We start from the raw sequence: 26,570 nt of genomic DNA, 5'->3' as shown, positions 1-26,570 counted from the left end.
AGATTTTGTGTTCAGAGATCAACAAAGATGTGTCCTTTCCAAAAGACCGTCGTTTTGTTTGGTAACTATTTCGCACGCGCCGTGAACTGAAGTCATAACCGATGGTTCCCCACATCATGATGCCAGGAGTAACACCATGCCTCTCCAAGACACTGGAAGAATACGACCTCTGCCCATGCCGGCGCTGGACTCGCCAACGATGGTCATCTCAGGAAATGCAGAACCGTGATTCATCGCTGAACACTGACGCCACACATCAGTAGCCCAGGCTTCCCGATCACGGCACCAACCCAAACGTAAGCGCTTGTATTGCAGTGTTAACGGCAGCCTGTGCATCGGATAGTGATACGACTGCTGTTAGTCTTCAAGCACTGGTTGAGGATAGTACAGAATGTTGCAGGGGGTTAATTACTTGTTGTCAAATAGCAGGCGCAGATATGAAGGAGTCAGAATGTGCTTGGTGCATAATACGACGATTGTCCGTTGTGGTTAGAAAAATGGCTCTGAGCACTATGGGACTTAACATCTTAGGTCATCAATCCCTTAGAACTTGAAACTACTTAAACCTAACTAATCTAAGGACATCACACACATCCATACCCGAGGCAGGATTCGAACCTGCGACCGTAGTAGTCCCGCGGTTCCGGACTGCAGCACCTAGAACCGCACGGTATCCGTTGTGGTGGTCAGACGTAGTCCAATGGAAGTCTCACGAATATGCCTGATCGCACGTTCCGAAGCAGTCCAACATCGAGCCACTATCACATCCGAATGATCCGCAAAACTGGGTATTCCACGAATCGAACTGTCAGACAAATGAGGCCCACAACGAGGCCCCTTTCAAATTCTGTCAGGTGCTGATAACGCTCTCTCACACTGGTAAGCACTATCTCCATAACGCTCGCAGCGATCACTCAACATCCCCTTAAATACAGTACCAGGTCTGGTAACAACAAAAAACAGGAGCAACACAAATCCATTTTGGTAGCTTCTGTCACAAAGAAATGGACCGAGTGAGGTGGTGCAGTGGTTAACACACTGGACTCTCTTTCGGGAGGACGATGGTTCAAACCCTCGTCCGGCCATCCTGATTTAGGTCTTCCGCAGTTTCGTTAAATCGCTTCAGGCAAATGCCGGGATGGTTCCTTTGAAAGGCGCACGGCAGACATCTTTAACCATCCTTCGCTGATGAGATGGGACCGATGACCTCGGTGTTTGGTCCGCAGCCCCGAATCAACCAAATCCCAAAAATTGGAACTATAATCATTTACATACCCACTGATGGTGTGTACATGTACGAAGCTGCACTGACATCTGTCCATGTCTTCTGTGTGTTTCTGGGTGCAATATATTTTAAGAGCTTGACACACTTGTATTCGGATATTTTACAATTACGAGCGTGTTTCTCAAATTGCGTCCATTACATGCGACTGCCACTACTCAGTGTGGACTGCAATTATAGTACGGGAGAGAAACTTGTTAGATATTCAAAAGTGTTAATGCAGAACCAATGTGTGTTGGGAAAAAAAAATCTCAATTTTGTCCACTAGGCGCAAATTTGGCGCAGTAAATGCGAGAAAGACGTCTAGAGATGTTTACATACATTACGGCCTAGGAAAGGTCGAAAAAGTGAGAAAGGCGTAATTCTGTTAGTACGACGGTTGCCCAGAATGTAATGCACCGCATTTTTTTTTCTCAGCCGAGAACAATGCTACGAATGCGAAACGTTACGAATGTATTACCTGAAGTCTCCAGCGTGAGCGCGCCAAGTTTCCGTCACTTCCAACAGATAGCGTAGCTGCAGGACAGTTTCAAAATGGCGTCTGTAGGTGATGTATGTGAATTTCTCATTGCAGAGAAAGAAACTGGCCAATATTCAGAAACGCTTATGCAAAGTCTATGGAGCATCTGCTGTCGGCAGAAGTGCAGTTAGTCAAATGGCTCTGAGCACTATGGGACTTAACGACTTAACATCTGTGGTCATCAGTCCCCTAGAACTTAAAACTACTTAAACCTAACTAACCTAAGGACATCACACACATCCATGCCCGAGACAGGATTCGAACCTGCGACCGTAGCGGTCGCGCGGTTCCAGACTGTAGCGCCTAGAACCGCTCGACCACCCCGGCTAGCTAAAGTTAGTCGCTGGGCACGGAGGGTGAGGTCATCAGAAGGCGGAACGGCGAAGCTCCACGGTATGCAGCGGTCAGGGGCACCATCCACGGATGTCACACCTGACATAGTCTCCTCGGCCTTTCACTTGTGTCGACCATGAAAGGACGGATGGAGATTACGTGGAAAAATAGGCTGTGCAGATAAAACACCACTCTCGTATGTGAAATTCTCATTATGTTCAATAAAGAAAACAAAAATGGGGTGCATTACTTTCTGGACAACCCTCGTATTAATTCCATTTACGCAATATGTTCAATATCAGCACCGGAGACATCGACGGAATGCTATGGAGTACAAGATTTGAACCTGGTGGCCAAAATTGGAACTACTGTTGGTTTTTTTTTTTCAGCACAAATCGGTTCTGCATTCACGAATTAGAGTATTAACCAAGCTTCACTACCATACGATAATTACAGCCCACATTGGATCTCTGTAAGTAGCTGCACTTTAATGTAACCACCCGGTATGAATTAACGGAGTTTTTTTTTTTTTTTCTTTTAAATACGACGTACAGAAATGGGTTGCGTTATGTCGCAGCCGAAGGTGGTGTGATATTTCAGAGCAAAAATCGTTTACTCATAAGGCTTGTTCGATATACAGTGAAACAGTAAATACGTTCAAGCAGCAGAGAAGGGAGAGTGTCCCGTAATAAACCACCTTGCTAGGCCCACCCAGGAAACTGTTAACCTCGGTAGACGACAGGTGGCGCAGCTAAGCCTCCCGCCTCCCTCCTCCCAAACCTCCTCCCCTCCTCGGTGGGCCGGTCATATTTCTCGCCCCTCGGCCGTCACGCCACGACGGCGCAGCTTCTGGCGGCGCGGCGCGACACCTCCTAACGAAATTACGACGCATGACGCGCGACGCTAAATAACGACCGTGACTCAGAGGCGCATCTGCGGGACCTGCCAGGGGCGGCGCGCGGCCGGCGACATTTTTGCGTTAGGCGGGCCGGGCCGGGGCCTGACCACGGCGCTGCTGCCACTGCTGCCGCCCTGATGCAATTACCCCGCGCCGAGCTATTACGGGCTTTTAGGGCGGCGGCGCGCAGAAAGGGGTTAGGCCGTAGAGTGACCCGCGTGCCGGCACGCCGGAGAGGCGAGCTTCTGCAGGCACCGAAAGCGTCACAGCTAACGCCATGTGCGGCCGCCCAGCCTGCACGCCTCTACGCTCTTAATGGGCGTTTCGCCGTGAGGTTTCCGTGGCGTCTAGTTTCTAGCCTACAGGGTAGCGCATGAAAAACAGGGCCCGAAAACAGTCTGCTCGCCATCACGCATGAACTGTTGCCCGCCATGAGCAAATACAACAACAAATAGATAAACTTGTAGTAATTACATAATTGTCGCACAGATGACAAAATGGTAGATATCGAAATAGATGACAGAGGGATAGAAAAACAATTAAAATCGCTCAAACGAGGAAAGGCTGCTAGACCTGATGGGATACCAGTTCGATTTTACACAGAATACGCGAAGGAACTTGCCTCCCTTCTTGCAGCGGTGTACCAAAGGATTGGAAAAGGGCACAGGTCATCCCCATTTTCAAGAAGGGACGTTGAACAGATGTGCAGAACTATAGACATATATCTCTAACGTCTATCCGTTGTAGAATTTTGGAACACGGATGACTTTTCTGGAGACTAGAAATCTACTCTGTAGGAATCAGCATGGGTTTCGAAAAAGACGATCGTGTGAAACCCAGCTCGCTCTATTAGTCCACGAGACTCAGAGGGCCATAGACACGGGTTCACAGGTAGATGTCGGTTTCTTGACTTCCACAAGGCGTTCGATTCAGTTCCTCACTGTTGTTTAATGAACAAAGTAAGAGCATATGGACTATCAGACCAACAGTGTGGATTGAAGAGTTCCTATGTAACAGAACGCAGCATGTCATTCTCAGTGGAGAGAAGTCTTCCGAAGTAAAAGTGATTTCAGGTGTGCCGCTGGGGAGTGTCGTAGGACCGTTGCTATTCACAATATATATAAATGACCTTGTGGATAACATCGGAAGTTCACTGAGGCTTTTTGCGGATGATGCTGTAGTATATCGCGAGGTTGTAATAATGGAAAATTGTACTGAAATGCAGGAGCATCTGCAACGAATTGACGCATGGTGCAGGGAATGGCAATTGAATCTCAATGTAGACAAGTGTAATGTGGTGCGAATACACAGAAAAAAAGATCCTTCGTCATTTAGCTACAATATAGCAAGTCAGCAACTGGAAGCACTTAATTCCATAAATTATCCCGGAGTAGGCATTAGGAGTGATTTAAAATGGAATGATCATATAAAGTCGATCGTCGGTAAAGCAGATGCCAGACAGATTCATTGGAAGAATCCTAAGGAAATGCAACGCGAAAACAAATGAAGTAGGTTACAGTACACTTGCTCGCCCACTGCTTGCATACTGGTCACCGGTGTGGAATCCGTACCAGATGGGGTTGATAGATGAAATAGAGAAGATCCAGCGGAGAGCAGCGCACTTCGTTACAGGATCATTTAGTAATCGCGAAAGCGTTACGGAGATGCTAGTTAAACTCCAGTGGGAGACTCTGCATGAGAGACGCTCAGTAACTAGGTACGGGCCTTTGTTGAAGTTTCGAGAACATACCTTCACTGAGGAGTCGAGCAGTATATTGCTCCCTCCTACGTATATCTCGTGAAAAGAGCATGAGGATAAAATCAGAGAGATTAGAGGCATACCAACAATCTTTCTTTCCACGAACAATACGAGACTGGAGTAGAAGGGAGAACCAATAGAGGAACTCAAAGTACCCTCCGCCACACACACTGTCAGGTGGCTTGCGGAGTATGGATGTAGATAAAGAATAACAAATAAGCTAATGGAAAGGTCTATATTTACTGAATTGATCTTGTGTTTTAGATTACATTACGTCAGGTGCTGAAAATGACGTTGTGCTTCAAAGCACTTTTTGCGTGAGCCCTAACACGATAATATCATTTTGCGCAACTCTGGCGCATAGATTCTCAGAATTTCAAGACTAATATTGTCCTTCAATCTTCTAATGCTATTGGGTTATTTGCGTACACACTTTTCCCTTTAGACTGCCCCACTGATAAAAGTCGCTAGTGGTTAGGTCTGGTGAACGCAGCGGCCACAATTCTATGCTGACAGTCCTTTCTTCTGTCTTTCGTGAATTTGTCAGATTGATTTGCCTGAAGTGTGATTGATCGCCACATTTATGTTGAAAGATAGCAAACGTACATTCATAAGGGTTGACTGCGCGTAAAATTCCTCAAAAATTCGCGTACACACAGCAGTGTTTACTGTTGTTTAAAAAAATATCGGACCCACAATCCGACTTCCTGACACGGCATACGACACTCGTTTGAGAAATGGGCGTGTCGGCCCGAAACCGGTAACCACTACAGTGAAACAGTGCAACTGAGGCGGAAGAAATAAAAATTTATCCAGTTTCCTCAGTACTGAACAATTGCCGAACTACAATCCCGTGGCAGCATGGCTCGAATAAGTAAAATATAGCGATTGTTTGTAAACCAGTGTGTGATGTTCTCGGAGTTCACATGTCATGGCTTCATCACTCATGAAATACAGCACTGGATCAAACACACGAGTCTAAAACTGTTTGAAATAGACACGTACTGTAATTCACACGTATTGCTGTATCTTCCTCATTCAGTTCCTGGAACCATGTCGCTTTGTAGAGCGTCCTTATATGGTGTAAAACACGTTGACAAGATCTATGCGAAAGGTTCACTTGTTGCGACTACTTACGTGTCGAATTCTTTGGACTTTGAATCATTCGTGTCCGAATATCCGCGATCACAGCAGGCGTACGAACAGACGGGGCTCATCTCTTTCTTTCATTTGCGACTGACCGTGAAGTACGTCACCTTGTCACCAAATCTTCTATATTGCTCTTTGCTAGTATGGAAACGACAGGAAAATTCTTTGCAAAAATGTCTCATGATTCCCTAAATGGACCGGCCGACTCGTTCATCTCCACTAGTGCGATTCCTTCTTGAAGGCGATCATCTCCCTGACACATTTACTTCACACGTCTTAACCAAGCCGCAACGGCTTTCGTTCTGACAATGCAAAAAGTAGTCGAAACAACAGATGATAGCTAGCTTGCGACAATGAGCAATCTAACACTCGGGGTCGGTTTTTCGAGCGCCATCCGGTAGTAATACTCCGTCTTTAGTCAGAAAATTTATTTTCTTATTTAACAACAGGGACTTACTGACTGGCCCTCTTCTATCTGAAGCTCACTGCTCGGACGTCAATTTCCTACTCAATACAAAGAAATTGACTAACTTTTTTTTAATTTAAAAAGTTTAAAAATCACCACTGAGGATCAGATGATGTCTGAACAAGGTTCAGTATAAAACATTTGCAACTTATAACGAGGTCTGTCGTTAGCTGAGCGTGCTAACTAGGCAGATGCGCTGACCACTAGGCCACCCTGGCACAGTGGCTTCACACAACTGTACCGACTACAATAGCATGCCTCCCTCCTCAATCCAAATTTCCATTCACCCCGCAGCTAACTTGGTATTCAGCTTAAAACCTAACAGAGTTGCAGAGGCTCTCCAACTGCACTGATATAAAACCCTAGCATCGAAAGAAATAGGAGAGCCTGCCTGAAACCCATGCGTAGGTATTTCAATCAGCCAAGCGGTTAAAGGCGCTGCAGTATGGAACCGCGCGACCTCTACGGTCGCAGGTTCGAATCCTGCCTCGGGCATGGATGTGTGTGCTGTCCTTAGGTTAGTTAGGTTTAAGTAGTTCTAAGTTCTACGGGACTGATGACCTCAGATGTTAAGTCCCATAGTGCTCCGAGCCATTTGAACAAATAACCAGTTTACTTACTATTTTTCCACCTGTCCCATTTTCATTTGACTTATACTTGTGCATAATGGAAAACAAATCAACACACAGATCAGGCCTGACGTGTTTTATAAGAAGAGCTACTGCTAGATAACATCTGTCAGCTAGATAACAAGATTAAACAATTCTAAATTAGATACACAGGACCAACATCGACCTAGATAGTCCTCGATGCACTGCAGAGTGGCGCGGAGTACACTTTACCCCAATTTTGGCAATTTTCAGTCGTCTTTATTAGATTATGCAGTTACGGAAGAATAACAGCCCATATACACCATTAGGCTAAAAGCAGCCGGCCACCTATTGGTGGACAATAGCATGGGGTGTGTACAACATATTTTGACCGCTTGAACTCTGCTGGCGACACTTCCAATGACGTGTCTGAATGTCTGTGCAGGAATGGCAACCCATTCTATTTCATCGGCCGAAATCAGAGAAGATAGTAATTATGGACGCTGGGACCTGGAGCGAAAGCGACGTTCCAGTTCACCCCAGAAGTGTTCAGTTGCGTTCAGGTCAGGACTCTGGCAGGTCAGTCCAATGCACGACTGTTATTTTCCACAAACTAGCCCCACAGATGCTGTTTCATGACAGGCTAAATTGCCCTGCTAATACAGTCATCACGTCCTAAATGTTCCTCTCCTGTACGCAGTGAACATTTCTGCAAAATGCGTTCATACTGTTTCGCATTTTGCGTTTTCTGACGAGCTATAAGGGGACCACACGGTAAGCACGGAAAGACGCGATCACCGTAACACAACCCCCTACGTACTTCACTACTGGCACTGCACATGATGACACGTAACGTTCTCCAGGTATTAACCAAACCAAGACCCTTCCATCAGATTTCCACAGGATATAGCGTGATTCTGTACTCCAAATGCGTCGCTCTTTACGCCAACCCTAGCGTCGCTTAGCAATGACAGCATAAATGTGTTGCTTATAAGGAACTGTTCGACTAATGTGTTGGATCAGGCTAGTCTTGCTTTAGCTGTAGCTGTTCTTCCCAGTCACATCCTCAACAGCAGACATGGGCATCTTTATTTAGAAGGGCTGAAACGTCTTTCATGCATTTTTTACGCAGGTGACGTAAAATGGCTCGCCCACGCTCAAAGTCATTGAGCTCCCTGGGATCGACCCATTTTTCTCTTTACTGACAACTCAATACTCCCTGCCTCTCTCTATAATGTCAGGTCCGCCGCTCTTGACTTCAGTTGTCAATTCCTCATTACATAGGGGTGTCCGGATATTTTTGGTCAGATAGTGTATCTCTGTATGCGACATGATTTCAGTTGGCTTAATCATGATTCTTACGCAAGTTATACGTTGGATGCAGCAGAACTGTCCCCCGTCTTCCTCGAGTGCTGATTTCCTAAATTTAACTAACAGGGTTTCGCGATAAAACCATCGTCTTTCTTCAAAATAGTCTCGTTTATGTTTCATGAGCCCCCCTGTCACACTTTGCTATGGTTCACACTACCTTGTTAGGATCGTAGCAGTGCGTGCGTGAATTCGTTCGACATCTGCCGTCTTCTGAATTCGAAAACAATACCATTGCACAGTGGCAGTACTGTAGATGTGGTCGCACTAGCGCTTTGCATGCGGTTTACAAATGCATTGCATCTGCATCTCAATCTACATCTACGTGATTACTCTGCTATTCACAATAAAGTGCCTGGCAGAGGGTTCAATGAACCACTTTCATGCTGTCTCTCTACCGTTCCACTCTCGAACGACACGCGGGAAAAACGAGCCCTGATTTCTCTTATTTTATCGCGATGATCATTTCTCCCTATGTAGGTGTGTGCCAACAGAATGTTTTCGAAATCTGAGGAGAAAACTGGTGATTGAAATTTTATGAGAAGATCCCGTCGCAACGAAAAACGCCTTTGTTTTAATGATTGCCACTCCAATTCACGTATCATGTCTATGGCACAGTCTCCCTGTTTCACGATAATACAAAACGAGCTGCTCTTCTTTGTACTTTTTCGATGTCATCCGTCAGTCCCACCTGATGCGGATCGCACACCGCACACCAATACTCCAGAATAGGGTGGACAAGCGTGGTGTAATAAGTCTCTTTAGTAGACCTGTTACACCTTCTAAGTGTTCTGCTAATGAATCGCAGTCTTTGGTTTGCTCTACCCACAATATTATCTATGTGATCGTTCCAATTTAGGTTATTTGTGATTGTAATCCCTAAGTATTTAGTGGAATTTACAGCCTTCAGATTTGTGTGACTTATCGCGTAATCGAAATTTAGCTGATTTCTTGTAGTACTCATGTGAATAACTTTGCACTTTGCACTATTCAGGGCCAATTGCAACTTTTTGCACCCTACAGATATCTTATCTAAATCAGTTTGCAAGTCGTTTTGATCATCTGATGACTTTACAAGACATTCCTTTAACGTAATGAGTTCCATCTGCAAGGAAGTTCTGAATCCAATCACGAATCTGATTCGATACTCGGTAGGCTAAAGAGCAGAACTGTATCTAATGCCTCTTTGAAGTCAAGAAATACGACATGAATCATGGCGCCGTTGTCTAAGGTGATATGGATCTCGTGAACAAAAAGAGAGCGAGTTGAGTTTTGCAACACACTGTTTGCGGAATAGATTTTAGTAGGCTGTTAGCGACTACTAGCGGTGTACTAGAACTTATTGCATGAGGACGACGAAGAAATCTGACTTAGAGCCAGCTGTTAACTGCCTAGTGGTGATGAGACGTCGAGAAGACAACAGAGCGGCCAGAGGCGGTGCTCACCTGGTAGCTGACCTCCTGCTCGAGGATGGCCCTGTTCTGCTGGTTGCCGGAGCAGCAGGCAAGCAGCGTGGGGAAGAGCAGCGCAGACAGCTCCGGCCTGCTGAAGTAGGCGAGCGGCAGCCCGCACAGCTGCTGCAGCACCGTCGGCGTGTTGCCCGACTGCAACATCATCTGCAGCACCACACGCCGGGTCAGCAATTATTTAAAAATTAAAAACAGGTCTAAAGGCATGGGCTTCTATGGCCAGTGTCAATCTGAATAAAATCCTTTGAGTGTTCGGCAACGTCATTACAAAACACCCAAGTAACGGCTCTTTAGACGCCTTGAAGAGGACCGCAGGAAAAATGGCAGAAATGTCAGCTTTCTAGTTACTTCAGTGTTTCATAACGAAGCGGCCAAACACTAAAAAGGATTTCACTCACAATAAAAACACTTAACGCACAGCCACCTCAGAGGCTGTGGTGTGGACATATACAGAGAGTCCATAATTAAAGTTGCAGTTTCAAAAGGAAAGAGAACCACTGCTCAGTGTGATTTCAGATTGAAACAGCGTATTATTGACGCAGGGGGAAAAACAAGGCGTCAGAACATGCACACTAAAAGTTTGCGCCCGAGACGACCAAATGACTGCCCACATGACGGATCGCGCTCTGCTAGTAAAGCTCTTTTACAAGAACGTTGACTGTGTGGCAATAGCCCTGCAAAAGTTCCGGAGACGCAAGATATGAAAAAAGGTGTTGATGCGATGTCTGCTAAGGGTCTCGAGTAAATGATTACAAATTTCGAACAATACGGTTTTATTTATTTATTTATTGTAAGTGAAATGTGGCAGAGAGACGAAAGCACCTGGTCCGGTATTTGACGAAGACGTGGCCACAGCACAGCAGGAGAGGTCGAGCGGTGGAATGCAAACATGGACTGCATGGGGAAATACCCGAAAACTGGACATGCCTGACAGCACGGTGCATTAAATCCTACGAAACATCCTGCATTGCTATCCATATAAAATCACCTATTGTCAGGAGTTGCTTCCTGATCACCTTCCAGCAAGAGAAATGTTCGCTCTAGATTTTATTTCTCGCTCTAGATTTTATTTCTCGTAAGGAAGTGGACAATGAATGGCCATGGAACATTATGTGGACAGACGAATCGCATTTCCATCTCCAATAACATGTCAATACGCAGAATTGTAGAATATGGGCAAAGAAAAATCCGCACGTACATCAACTGGCACAACTTTATTCTGTAAAAGTAGCTGTGTGCTGCAGGTTGACGGTTTCATTTATTGTAAGGCCGCATTTTTTCGACGAGGTTAGTCCTGCGGGTCGAGTTACCTGCACCGCCACTGGTAAATGCAATGAGAGACTATTGCGCAACAACATCATTCCAACCCGTGTGGATGTGGATGTTTGGGTAGGATAATTTTTATGCAAGATCGCGCTACTCCGCACATGGAACAGCCGGTGAAGTGGCTGCTGCAGACGCGCTTCGGAAAAGCTAGAATTATCAGCCGTCATTTCCCTACAGCCTGGGGGTTCAGTTGATTTTGGGGAGGAGAACAAACTGCGAAGTCATCGGCCTGATCGGATTAGGGGAAGATGGGGAAGGAAGTCGGTCGTCCCGTTTGAAAGGAACCATCCCGGCATTTGCCTGAAGCGATTTAGGGATGGCCGGACGCGGAACTGAACCGTCGATCTCCCGAATGCGAGTCCAGTGTGCTAACCACTGTGCCACCTCGCTCGGTCCTCAAGCCTGGCCGTCCAGATCACCTGATCTTAATCTGTGTTACATCTGGTTGTGCGGTTACCTGAAAGAAGCTGTACTCAGTGGGCCAATTACAACGGTAGCTGGACTGAAGGCACGCATTGTGCAACGCATTCTAAAAGTGACCACTGAGACACTTCGATCTGTTATAGAACATTCTGTTCCTCCATTTCACCTTGTTGCAGAAAACGGTAGACAGCATGTTGAACGTATCTTGCGCCCGTCCCCCGACGGTTACAAACGATGTCATTTTCCTTTTTATACTGTTTTTCGATCCAGGACAATTAAAAACTGCTTTTTGTGTGTTTTTTGACCTCAGGACAATTAAATCCGATTTTACGCATCCGATGTGGTACGACTTTACATGGTGGATGGGCTCAATTAACAGTGCCAAAACTATTCACTGCCGAATTTGTGTAGTAATACACTTTGAACATTACGGATGATGTAACAAGTATAACAAACCATAGTATCCGTACTGTGATTGACCTGTCATTTGTAGCCGACCCAATTTACGTTAAGACGTTAACAGCGCCATGTATCTGTAATAATTTTATGACATTTTCCCTGCGTCAATACATTCTGTTCAAATTTTACGTAACTCGCAACAGCGGTTTTCTCTCTACAGCGTTTCGAAACTGGAACTTTAGATATGGACACACTGTATATTTCAGAACCTCACTACACCGGTTTATAACGGTCACAAGCAGTAACGTGCTGAAAACAGCTCAGTGAGAAAAAAAAACAAAAACCAGAAACAAGTGTCAAGAATAAATTTAACAAATATTTCGTCGATACTTGGAGGAACATATACATACTAAAAAGTGAAATACACAGAGTAATAAATGTTCCACATAAATATTTACAATGACCCAAAAAAAAATAGTCGCGCCATTAAGATGATGATGTGCGACATAAAAGAAAGTTGGTCGGCGTCTTTCTACATCCGAGAGATAATTTCTACTCAAATTTCGCAGCAGTCGCGTAAGAACGTCGCTAGTAGCGCCACTATGAGAACGCAGGGTCGTGAGCGTTAGTTGCCTTTGAGACTGGACATGCTGAATTGGTATTAGTCAAGAATACCTTTAAGGCGACAAAGACGCCATTATCAACACCTCACTGAGTCTGAACCAAGCAGTATAATAGAGCTATGAGAAGCTGGATTTTTCTTCTGCAATACTGCAGAAACACTTGGCAGGAATCTAGCCCACTGTATATGATTGCTGCCATCCGTGATCGCGAGACTGTGCAGTCGAAAGACTTTTATCGCGGTTACATTAACCTGTGATCTTTCTACGTTCATCACTTGAATATGTTACCTACACAAATGCATTCCCTAAATTTCATTATTCTACATTAATTATTTTTTGGTGTTGTAATTTTTTTCCGTCAGACTATGCATCTACAAGAAAAACAAAAAAATGTAATGCTTCAATTTGACGTAGGTACCAAACAAGAAATATCCGTTGAGTTTCAGGATTGCATGCATATGACGTCGATATCTTATCTCACTATTTCGGCTGGCAACTGCTATAACATCTTTAGGTTAGTTTTCCAGAATTCGTATATATAAACAATGAAGACGTACATCTAAATTATGATTTTCGTGTTTAGGACCGTATAAGACTGGAAAAGGAACTAACAGAAGCGTAAATATGGCCTGGTGCACTTTTTGTAAACTGAAGAAACAGCATATTACAAGTTTTAACATAAAGGCCGCAGCACAAGGACTTCTAGTGCGAGAAGCATTAAAAACTAGGGATTTCACCGGGAAAAATTGGGTAATGCTTGTTTGGCGGTACTAGGAGAGAGACAAAAATAAACAAAGGGAGTCGAAGACATGACTATGATTGCAACGCCAATGAAATTGGAGTGCATGAGACATATAGCCAATGGAATGAATGTTAGATGCACAAAATTAGTGCTTTGCCTGATTCGAATAGATAAGATGCAGCGGCTCTATGGAACGTGAATAGCTAATAGAAAATATGCAGGAATAACATGGATGGTTACAGCTACTAACTGAAATGCAGGAAGTGCTTTGAAGGCAGCTTTTATTTACCAAATGATTCCCTAAGACATAACGATTATACTTCTGATAATGACACACTCCCAGAGTTTTGAAACGGTACACATTTTATAAATCTGCTGCTAAATGTGGATAACGGTGCAGACGTGTGTTTCCACAAGCGCTACTAACATTCACGTAACACTATTTTCGCGTTCATTTCATCATGTCATGATAAGGAGCCTTTTTTATATCTGACTCACACTATTTGCACATACAAGCAAGCATAAATATCATTTAGTTCAATATCGTGAATATAAATTCAGAAATGTTGATATACTGTAACCCTTAAAAGACAACCAGGAAAAAGTTTTCAATCACCTCGGTTCCGAAAGATCCGGAACCTTACAGAAAATTGGAATAGAGTTTTACAAAAACATCATTTCCGTCCTTTTTACTGCTCATTAAAATCACACATTGCATGTTGTACCACCATACTGCGAGACCTTCAGTGGTGGTGGTACAGATTGCTGTACACACCGGAACCTCTAATACCCAGCAGCTCGTCCTCTAGCATTGATGCTTGCATGTATTAGTCGTGGTATACTATCCACAAGTCCATCAAGGCACTGTTGGTCCAGTTTGTCCCCCGCCTCAATAGCGATTCGGCGTAGATCCCTCAGAGTGATTGGTGCATTACGTCGTCCATAAACAGCCTTTTTCAGTCAATTCCTGGCATGTTCAATACGGTTCATGTCTGGAAAACATGCTGGCCACTCTAGTCGAGCGATGTAGTCATCCTGAAGGAAGTCATTCACAAGATGTGCACGATGGGGGCACGAATTCTCGTTCATGAAGACGAATGCCTCGCCAATATGCTGCCGATCTGGTTGCACTCTCGATCGCAGAGTGGCATGCATGTATCGCACAGCCGTTACGGCGCCTTCCATGACCACCATCGGCGTACGTCGGCCCCACATAATGCCACCCCAAAACAGCAAGGAACCTCCATCTTGCTGCATTCGCTGGACAGTGTGTCCAAGGCGTTCAGCGTGACCGGGTTGCCTCCAAACAGGTCTCCGACGATCGTCTGGTTGAATGCATATGCGACACTCATCGGTAAAGAGAACGTGATGCCAATCCTGAGCGATCCATTCGACATGTTGTTGGGCCCATCTGTACAGCGCTGCATGGAGTCTTGATTGCAGAGATGGACCTTGCCATGGACGTCGTGAGTGAAGCTGCTCACCATGCAGCTTATTGCGCACAGTTTGAGTCGTGACACGACGTCCTGTGGCTGCACGAAAAGCATTATTCAACATGGTGGCGTTGCTGGCATCGTTCCTCCGAGCCGTAATCCGTAGGTAGAGGTCATCCAGTGCAGTAACCCTTAGGCGGCCTGAGCGGGGCATGTCACCGACAGTTCCTGTCTCTCTGTATCTCCTCCATGTCCGAACAACATCGCTTTGGTTAACTCCGAGACGCTTGGACACTTCCCTAGTTGAGAGTCCTTCCTGGCACAAAGTAACGATGCGGACGCGATCGAACCGCGGTACTCACCGTCTCGGCATGGTTGAACTACAGACAACATGAGGCGTGTACCTCCTTCCTAGTGGAATGACTGGAACTGATCGGCTTTAGGAGCCCCCTCCGTCTAATAAGCGCTGCTCATGTATGGTTGTTTACATCTTTGGGAGGGTTTAGTGACATCTTTGAACAGTCAAAGGGACTGTGTCTGTGATACAATGCCCACAGGCAACGTCTATCTTCAGGAGTTCTGGGACCAGGTTGATGCAAAACTTTTTTTTTTATGTGTGTATGTATATTAATAACAAAAACACTAAGAATAAAACCATACTACATATCGAAGATTTGAAGCCTGAGGTCATCAGTTCCCTAGAACTTAGAACTACTTAAACCTAACTAACCTAAGGACATCATACACATTCATGCCCGAGGCAGGATTCGAACCTGAGACCGTAGCGGTCACGCGGTTCCAGCTCATTGTAGAGTTTCTTTCGAGTGTTATCAAAAATTTTGTCACAAAAGGGCCATCCACTTTAAGAACTCCGGCTTTTGTTAGCGATAAAGCAGACAATATTTCATTGAGCTACGATAGCAATACGACATTTTTTATAGCTAGATGTTGAAAACTACAAACCGTGTGATTAGATATTTAATTCTTGAAACTGGTGACTACATACATGAACATGCACTACTATTTTGAAAATTACAACATGCAGAAGTAATGGTCTGAATCACTCCAAAATCGAAAGATGTACAGAGCAGTAGAACCACTGAAAGTGATAAAGACTGTAGAGAGAGGGCGTGCACGTGCCTTTTTGTGTGTGTGGAGAGGTAAACGTCATGCCCAGCTGGTGCACAGCTCTCAAAGTGGTAACGTGCAAGCAAGTACCAATACGCCTTATCGATGTCAAAGGGTTTAATATCGGTGCATTAGCAAGTTCGAAAGTGGTCTAATGACTGGTCTCTGAAGAACTAATTTATCGGAGTGCGACTCGTTTAGGGCCTGCTACGACGACAACGGTGGGTATTTGTGTGTGTGTGTGTGTGTGTGTGTGTGTGTGTGTGTGTGTGTGTGTGTGTGTGTGTGAGAGAGAGAGAGAACGGGTGAGACCAGTTGATAGAAGACGCTCGTACACAGTGACGAGCAGCTACTGAACTCCACAATTTGACTACAACGCGAAATGACCGCCATCTTGTCCAAATGTCTCTAACCGACAGAACAGCTTTGTCAACACTGCTTGCTCAATGGTGGAGTACTGCAACGTGCGTAGACATGTCTGCGTCGACGGTTTGATGCCGCCTGCTGAGGGTTCGACTGGTAGAATGCAAGTCATTGCATAGGGTTCCAGTGATTAGACACCATCACTGCCCCAGGCTGCGACGGACACGTGAATGCCGTCACTAGCATACTGAGAAGCAGAATGTAGAGTTTTTGGAAGAGTCGACCTTCAACTTGTACTACAATAATGGCCGCGCACGTGTGGCATGCTACCGTGGTGAACACCGTGGGGGAAACGGCATAGCGGCCAATCGTGTGACGATTTTGGGGCGCCATTAGCTATAACATGCAATCTTGCCTCAATCGTGCCGGGGGCAATCTTAACAGCAACCACTAGAGAAGTTTCAGAGGCTAGGACATTTAGCCCCTTGTAGGAAGCTCCACATATTTTCCAACGGGACAAATCCTGGCCACATGTGGCGAAAATGTGCAAGACTTCTTCGAAGAATGCCGTGTACGACCGTTTCCCTGGACTGAACGACCACCTGACAATGTGTCCATCAGATATGTGAGGGATAAAGTCGTTCAGCAACTTTTCCATTCCGGTTTTACTGCAATCATTGTCGAAGCTTAGTAGACGCGCCTACAAACCACGTGGCAGTCCGTTCCCCATCAGTGTATCCAGGACCTATTTGATTTCATGCCACGACATCCAGAGCCTCTGATTGCAGCACGTGGCACCTTCACACAATACTGAAAGCTGACAGTCAAACGGCATCACTTGTTCCGTAATTTCAGTCATTTGTGTATTGTCATGCCCCTAATCTATGGAATAAATGTAACTGTAATAACATCTCCCCTTCTTGGTGTAGCCCTTTACACAAACAGTAGTGTTGATGTTCAAAGTAGCGTGAAAATGGGTCACATGTTCATTGCTGTAGCTGATTTCTCAACAACATTAAGATGTGTCGTTTATAAATACTGACTGTTAAGACAGAAAATATTTGTAAAAAGAAAACATTACCGACTAACAGACACTGCACTTTATGGTGAAAAAAAAAAAAACAACGGGAATCTGTGTGGTTCGTTCTCGCTGGTTATCGTATCGCAGATATCTCTCTCAGGCTCCCTTAAGTGTTTCCCATACGATTTTAAAATTTCTACAAACCAATAGCTGATTGCAGTCTTTCTCGGCGTCTTTCAGCTGTAAAACCTTCTCGGGTTATCAGACAACATTTCATTGAGTTGCAACAGCATATGAAATTTGTTATAGCTTCGCCTGATGATGATGGATACGGAATCCACTGAAACATTGCGGCAAGACGACGACGCCACTCGGCTGATAACTCGAGAAGATTTGATAAATCAATAGCTGTTCACGAAGACGTACAACCACAAACAACCAGTACCAGTACTACCACAACTAGGCAACAGATGGCGCGATATGGACCTTAGTTTAGTACTCACAAATGGAAAAACTTACATAGGAGAGCGGTATATAAACAGATTTGTGCATCTACTTATCTTACTACAAGAGGGACAAATTTGATTAAAAAAAAAAAGAAACAGTTCTGCTTGCGCTCTGTCTCATTCCGTCTCTGACAATCTCCGGTTCAACAAGAGTTTGAACTATAATCTTTATAGGGGGGCTAGAAATGTAATTGCGGAAAAGACATTCCTTGTAAGAAAGAGCGCGCGTTTAGAGAGGTAAAATATTGATTATGCAATTTGTCTTTGTTTCATTAATGTTAGGTTTTGCAGTTTCACTACAATATTTAGTGAAAATCGACAGTTTTACCGTGTGACACGGTATCAGTCGGAGAGATGATATAGCTCAGTTGTAATGTTCGCGCGTTTGGATTTAGATGTACAGTTAGCAATAATGACGGGCGTAATATCGAAAGCCAGTACTCTGACGTACACTATGCGACCAAAAGCATCCGGACACCCCAAGAAACCTACGTATTTCATATTAAGTGCATTTTTCTGCCACCTACTGCCAGGTACTCCATACCAGCGATCTCAGTAGTAATTAGACAGCAGAATGGGGTGCTCCACGGAACTCACCGACTTCGAACGTGGTCAGTTGAATGGGTGTCACTTGTGTCATACGTCGGTATGCGAGACATCCACACTCCTAAACATCACTAGGTCCACTGTTTCCGATGTGATAGTAATGTGGAAAGTTGAAGGGACACGTAAAGCAACAAAAGCGTACATGCCGACTGACAGAGACCGCCGACTGTTGAAGAGGGTCGTAACGTGTAATAGGCAGACATCTATCCAGACCATCACACAGGAATTCCAAACTGCATCAGGATCCACTGCAAGTACTATGAAAGTTAGGCGGGAGGTAAGAAAACTTGGATTTCACGGTCGATTGACTGCTCATAAGCCACACATCACTCCGGTAAATGCCAAACGACTCCTCGCTTCAATTAAGGAGCGTAAACATTGGACAACTGAACAGTGGTAAAACGCTGTGTGGAGTGACTAATCACGGTACACAATGTGGCGATCCGATGGCAGGGTGTGGGTGAAGCAAACGCCCGATGAACGTCGTCTGCCAACGTGTGTAGTGCCAATAAAAAATGCGTAGGCGGTGGTGGTATGGTGTGGTGGTGTTTTTCATGGTGGGGGCTTGCACCCCTTGTTGTTTTGCGTGGCACTATCACAGCACAGGCTCACACTGATGTTTTAAGCACCTTCTTGTTTCTCGCTCTTAAAGAGCAATTCGGGGATGGCGACTGCATCTTTCAACACGATCGTGCACCTGTTCACAACGCACGGCCTGTGGCGGTGTGGTTACACGACAGTAACATCTCTGTAATTGACTGACCAGCACAGAGTCCTGATCTGAATCCTACAGAAAACCTTTGGGACGTTTTCACACTCCGTGAAGAAACCTTCAGCTCCAGATTGAACGTATGCCTGCGAGAGTGGAAGCTGCCATCAAGGCTAAGGGAAGCTGTCATCAAGGCGAAGGGTGGGCCAACACCACATTGAATTTCAGCATCACCAATGGAGGGCACCACTAACTTGTAAGTCATATTCAGCCAGGTGTCCGGACACTTTTGATCACATAGTGTACGTAAGCTTTCGGCGTCAAAAAATACAATCTAGTTCCAAATTACTACAGAAACTAAAACTGTCATTTTATTCGTAGCGCTAAGTGTATTTGATGATTTTTAAGCTCTAGTAGTGAAAAAAATATATAAAGAGTAAGTATATGGCTTTCATTCTAACCAGAGATGCCTGTTTCCTCCATACCTTTTCGTAAAAGGCTATTTTGTACAGAAATGCTTACACAGGGAACACTGGGCTAGTGCCTGAAGTGGCGGTAGTAGAATTATTGTTTCAAATAATATTACGATTCCTTTTTTGAAACACTGGGAGTTAATCATCCAAATTTGCATTATGGTGAGTGCTGTAGTGAATTTCAGCCTTCCCAAAAAATCACATTACTCAGCATTAAAAATGCGTGACCAGAAGGCTGCACCTCTCATTTTACTGAAATGAGATTAACGGCTAATTATGGGAGTTAATAACGGCGCGCGTGGAGATTCGGGTCCATTTTAAACTCATATAATACATTTTGTACCGTTCATGATGTTACAGGAAAAGCATGATATAATTGTATGCGCATAATAATTCGCCAAAAATTGGCATTATTATCCAGATTTATTATTTCTGGTAGCGACGAGAATATCGCACGCGCGTGTTGCACGTACAAGAGGGATAGCTGTCTAAGAAGGGCCTCTTCAAGTAACGTGATTCTATTTTGAGTAAGAACACGATACATGTTCACAACAACAACAACAACAACAACAAAAAGATGAGTATCGCGTGCAGAGAAATTTAAGTTTTCTTGGTTCGTGCGCACAGCCGGCATACCTCTGCATAGTTGTAACTAAAGGTACGAAGAAAGACGCTGATGTGGGAAAGGAGCAACCTGTTTTAGCTAAATCTCAACATCAATTCTGCTACTGAACGACTTGAGTTCAGTAAGGTCTTGCAGTAGCTATTACGTTCCGTCTGAGAAACCTCGTACGTGAACGTTCGTCATCGACTAATAACAATCGTTCGTCGCGACACCGTAGAGAACGACTGTTTGCTATATTTGGAAGGCAGAGCAGAGCCTTAAAATCAGCAGTAGACAACAATTTGTACGAAAGAGGCCATCGCTTCAAGGGAACAAAAGACGATTTAGAAATCTTACAAGTGGAAAAGACAGGAAGAAAGCTACACTTGCTGCAAAATTTCGAAAGACCCGTTTACGAACAGAAATACTACAGTGCTCTTAATGTGCAAATGAAAGACAACAAAACAAGATTTCTTTAACCCCATTTCGGATTTAATTTAATGCATATCATTAGTTTTAAGTATTTAGTACATTGTTGGTGTAATAGCTAGAGACTGACGACCGTATAAGTTAGCACGGATGCATTAACTTTGGAGAAGTGCGAAGAGTAGATGAGCAATGAAATGGCATTGTGATGCTCAGCAGCTCACAGATACGTCAGAACATCAGGAAAAGCGGCAACTGGACGCTCTTGATGCACGGCCCATTCGACAAACTGATAATATTAAACTAAGTTCGTAACAACTGCTTTCACTGTCGGCGAAACTTCAGTCCACCATTGCACTCCGACGAAGGGGAAATTGCCTTTACTTTCTACATCTCCCGCTAGTACCATAGAAGTTATCCTCTGATGTCATAACCCATGTCCTTTAACCATGTCCTACTCTCTAGTCAGTGTTTTCCACATATTCCTCTCTTCGCCGGTTCTGTGGAGAACCTCCTCTTCTTATCTTATCAGTCCCTGCAATTTTCGACCTCTTTCTACAGCACCACATCTCGAACATTTTGATTCTCTTCTTTTCATGTTTTCCCACAGTCCATGATTCACTACCATACAAGTCGTGGCTGATGGTCTAGCATTATAGCACCAGAAACTGAGAGGTCGCTGGATCGAATCCCGATTAGACCAGGCCTTTTTCACTCTGCATTTTAACCAAGCTTTGACCTCGCAACGATGTGAGGAGTCGCCAGTATCGACACGTTGTTCGAAAAAGCTAACCCAAAGGCAGTAGAGAGTTCTTAAACCTTGTTAAGGAACAAGAGGGGCAGGATGTTTATGGTGCCAGTAACACATATGAGAAATAAAATGCTTCCCTTAACACGTTTCTCACGCTCTTTCAATGTTGCTTTCCGTTATAACGTTCTAAACAGGGATCGCACTTCCTTGACTCTGTGCAGAAAGGTGTGCAGTATACTGCTGCAACCATTTTCAATAAGCTACCCCAAGAATCCAAAAATCTTAGCAGTAATCCACGTGCTTTCAACTTTAAAATGAACAGTTTCCTCATGGGGCACTCCTTCTATTCTGTCAAGGAGTTCTTTCAAAAATTAAGCTGATTCCTGTCTTATATTCTTGACTGTGTTTACATTTACTTATGGCGAGTGGTTTTTCTTTGATTAATAAACATTTTATTTTATCATTTATTACTTTACTGTTGTGATTTCATATAATGACACGTTCCCTGACCTTGGAGATTTGTTCCTAAATTTTGTCCTACGGAACTAGCCGGGTAAGACATAAATAAACGATTCCACGTTGAACTGTTGGTCCCGAAGTGACGCCTGCTGGGAACACTTGCATCAGGCCACTGAGTCACACAACGTAATTCTTATTCCTACTATACAATCCTGTGCTTCAGACGTACATTCTCACAAATTTCTTCCTAGATTACGACGGATGTTTGATACAAGCAGACGTATCTTGGCCAGAAACGCCCTCTTTGCCTGTGCTAATCTGCTTCTTATGTCCTCCTTGCTTTGTCCAGCACGTGTTATTTTGCTTCTGATGGAGTAAAGTTCCATAATTTCGTCTGCTTAATGTTCACTCCCTTCAACAAGTTCTGTAATTCTCCATCACTTTCAGCGACGGTTGTCACTGGTAGCTCGTACTGAGTACATAAAGAAGAATGTCCTACTGGTTCACTGCAAGACATCACAAGAGTAAGTAACTAAACTGCAAGATACCAAAGGGGAAAAAGCATCCATCTGACAAAAAATGCACAAACGCTTAGATACGTAGCAGTATTGTTGGCTCATTCCCATGGCTAAGTTCTTAGCAATTTTTCCAGTGTCATTTCTACGTAGGCGCAGACAGATATATGTGAGTTAAACAACACAAAGTAATTTTGAAACTTTTCAACGGGCGTTGAAGACGGAGTTGTTATCTTCCTTTTATTTGCGGCAGAAAATATTATTATTGTATTGACAAATTCTCTAAGAAAGCCAGCCTAAACGTAATGAGTAAAATACCACTACGGACAATTTACTACGTTTACTGATTTTCCTCTTTTTGATGGTAGGATTTTTTATGATACTGGTGCTTAGCTGCAGCTTTTTGCACTCAGTCTAATAAGAAAATAAGTACGATACGCAGGTGACATGTCCTTTTTACGTTTAGTGTTTAAATATTTGTTAAACACATATTCACTTCTTGTTGCTCTCGCTAACATGAAGAGAGACAAACATAAATAAATTCAATTTCTCTCCAAAAACCAACAAAAATTAACTCAGAAGGATTAAATAAACAGAAATACGGCTGGCTTATTAAAAATCACATCATTTTTTTTAAAAATAAGGAAACCATAGCAGCTAAAGGAACGATAAGACGGGAGTGTTAGTGAATAGTCACCTGTATCAAAATATACTGTAAAAGATAACCGCAATTCAAATGCAACAAACTTAATAATGCTTTGCTGCGCCATAATTACCGAAAAAAGTAATATTCATTACTTAGATCGTGGATGTGGATTAAATCACTTGAAGAAACACAGTAACCAGACTTTTTACATAACTTTATTTATATTAAGAAGCTTTTTTCTGTTTTACCCATCCTCAACTGTCGTAATACATTTTCATCTTATCATTATGAAATTTATATCGACTGAATTTTCAACACAGCATCCGGCGTGGTCGAAATAGCAATTTTTTAAGCTACCACATTTTCAGACTAGTACATCCGCGTCTAATTTACTGTTAGGTGCATTTGTTTGTTTTCTTTTTTTATACTAGAAAATACCATAAAGCCAAATTAATTTTCGTTTATTTGCGGAAACTACTTGTGAAATCAGTTGTATTTGTAGGTTATACTGTCGACCATGAAACATGTTATAAAGCACTGAAAAAAATGAAGCTACACAGTCTACGTCCATTGCTCCACCTACCATGTCTACAGACAGACTTTCACATGTTCAGATTATTTGAACGCAAGTAAATGCAGACATAGTGATATAAAAATGACGGCATTAACATTTAGTATATTTTACGGCAGACTTTAGATTATCTCTACCTGGTGAAGCAGTAGCTGTTTGTTTAGTAATAACACAATGATAACTATGCTGGCATGAATGATAAGAAAGCAACTTGCCATATTTCAAATATAAGACTGCACTAAATCAAAGGCACAGATTTTTAGACGAGATATAAAAGATGGTGATGAAAATATATTACGTCGTGAGAAGGATAAAAACCTGAAATAAGTCTTGGCATAAATAAAGGTATCTAAAAGGTAGCTGGTTGCTGTAGTTCTTCAAGCAAGTACGTCAGTTAAGCCTACACAGACAGTGGAGTCAGAAACCCTTATAACCGCACTAAGATGGGGCCCAATACCAGTGGAGATTGTAAATACTCGTATTTCAAAGTAGAGTTTTAGACAGTGATTTTCAGTTAAAACTTGGAAGCAAATTGAAAATTATTTTCTGTGTAATTCCGTTTACTTCACAGAAGCAGTTATTCTGACGCACGTCTCTTTTTGAGTGCTACTTAAAGTATACTTCAAATTTCTCGTGTACCTTGGCAGAAAATGGCACTTACAATGCTATATTTCGAAAACAGTGACCACAAGTAAAACTGCAAAATCTTAACCTGTTTGCCACATGAGAGAAAGCTGTCTGGCTTACAAATAATGAATCAGATGAAGGTCTGACACCCGCTGAAGATGCTTTGTAACTAAGGTGAAATGCGTTTGGAGGAACAACTAAATTAACTTAAAGTTAATGTGCAGCGTGCAAAAGGTGATTTTCCTATGCAATACTGCAGTTTAAAAGCATCCTTACGTCTGCCACAAGAGGGAGAGGGGGGGGGGGGAGAGAGAGAGAGAGAGAATTGATGGTGAAGTGGTTAATGCAGTGTATCATTCTCAACAGAAAGCAGATGTTTCCCCCGATTAGAAGACGGTTGATTCCCTAACCATCTTTGTCAATTTCGAGCATAATTTCTCTTCTAATTATCTCGCGTCAACAGAATGTTAAAACCTAAACTTTATTCCCCTGCGTCTCTTATTTCACACAATGTTTTTTAATGTTACATAAACTCTTCTTTAGACGGCAAACGAACAAAGCATTGAACAGATTGTCGACAGAATCGTTCCACGGGATTAAATTAAACGAATAATAGTGCCATTAGTCTATATACTCCAATAATCCAATTGTATCAAGTAAATATTACTCTCTCTGGACCATGAAGGCTATTCTCGATCTATCTCTACCACTGTGGCGGTTTGCAAGTGCATCCAATTGGAGTATAAGTAAGTAATACAAATTGACAGACTTAGTTAATTCCTTCAACCGTCCGACAGTTCCTTCAATAGTTACCGCACTAATCATTTCGTGTGTGTGTGTGTGTGTGTGTGTGTGTGTGTGTGTGTGTGTGTGTGTCAGGCGAACATCGCTGTGGGGTGAAAAAGTAGCGTACCCGCGACGCGTGAATTCCCAGATTACATTCATCCATATATGAAAATGAGAGGATTTAGCAACTTGCAACAAACTTTACACGTAATTGCAAATCGTCGCGAATTTCTCTCTCTCACAACTCCTACAAAATGATGAAAGGAAAATTTTTTCTCGCGCACTGCTTTTCCGCTGTTCGTGCAGTAAAAGTACCGCATGAGGCATGACGTTATAATTTACCACTTCTTTACTACCACCTGTATTCGCGATACATTTTAGACACAGTATGCACATATACCACTGAAATTAAGTGCAAAATTATATCATTGTACTACACATAGTTCAGGAGATACGACGTCATAAACAGTGAGATGCGTGAAAAACTGTCACATGATTGCTACTAATTCCATTCGCAATAAATTTCGCAGGCAGTATCCACATACGCCGCTGAATGCATCTACAACATTATATCACTGTACAACACACATTTCAGGAGATATGACGTCACAAACATTAAGCATAAGGTCAGACGCTGCGTGGTTCGGGTGTGGACGCACAGCTATAAATATATACCTGGGCAACGAAGCGTTTCTCCGCTAGTATAATTCATAAAATAGTACAGTCTACTACAAGCCAGAGGGAGCAGTTGTTCCCCCTACTTCTCAGAAAGACCATGTTAACTTATGCAAAAGTGATGAAGCTACTTAAATGTAATAACTAAGACTTGGTACGTCAGCATTTTCTACAATAATAGGTGTTTATTTAAAATTATAAAATAAAAAGATTAATGCAAATACAAATCGCAGTACGTCATATGTTATAGAAATTTCTTCCAGTCAGTTACTTTGAATGCGTCACGTGTTCTTTGCCCAAATAGTTCTTTCAGAAAGCGTTTATAACCCACAAATGAAGCTTAGAGTTGCACTGAGGTGGTGAGGCAGACAGAAAAGGCGAAAGTCCGGAGGAAGATATGTTCCATTTGAAGAAGGGACGCCTATCACGCCCGAATGCTGCAGCTATATGCGGTGTGTGGCGCGAGTGTAGACACGACGTATGAACAGTCAGTTAACAGCTACTCAAATATTGTCACCGATTTGTTCGTACAGTGTTTGCACAGTTGAACTGTTGCGTGTGAATGTACCTCAGACTGATCAATTTGTCTGTGTTACTCTCTGTCTTCAATCTGACCGAAGTCTGGCGCAGCTTGAATTGACGCAAACCAGATGATGTACCTTAGTACTTCATATATGGCACGACGATGTTTCCGGAATTATGTGCTTCAACGATGAAGGTGATGAAAGTCAGAAAATTTCAGATCCACTAGTTTCTGCCAGTTGCCACGTACTCAATGTTCCTGTGAGTCTTTCATAAGCTCTTACCGATTTCGCGTTCACAGTGTCATTTCTTCTTCTAAACGATGTAATACTCTGCAACTACACGAAGAATGTCACTTCGTCCTACGTAGTTCGATGAATCCCACTTTCGAAATTTAACTCC

The 26,570-nt window shown here is 43.4% G+C and overlaps 1 protein-coding gene across 10 annotated transcripts in view; it reads right to left on the bottom strand.

The window, feature by feature from the left end:
- LOC126272212 (S phase cyclin A-associated protein in the endoplasmic reticulum) overlaps positions 1-26,570 on the bottom strand; it is a 554,765-nt gene that overhangs the window by 7,734 nt on the left and 520,461 nt on the right. For all 10 annotated transcript variants that reach the window (XM_049974904.1, XM_049974906.1, XM_049974905.1 and 7 more), the window contains one exon: positions 9,811-9,981. In XM_049974904.1, coding sequence (XP_049830861.1) covers positions 9,811-9,981 — 171 coding nt within the window. The remainder of the gene's footprint in view (positions 1-9,810; positions 9,982-26,570) is intronic.

The sequence above is a fragment of the Schistocerca gregaria genome, chromosome 5 (genome assembly GCF_023897955.1).
Source record: "Schistocerca gregaria isolate iqSchGreg1 chromosome 5, iqSchGreg1.2, whole genome shotgun sequence".
NCBI classification, from domain to species: Eukaryota; Metazoa; Arthropoda; class Insecta; order Orthoptera; family Acrididae; genus Schistocerca; species Schistocerca gregaria.
This window is presented reverse-complemented; position numbering and strand designations above follow the sequence as displayed.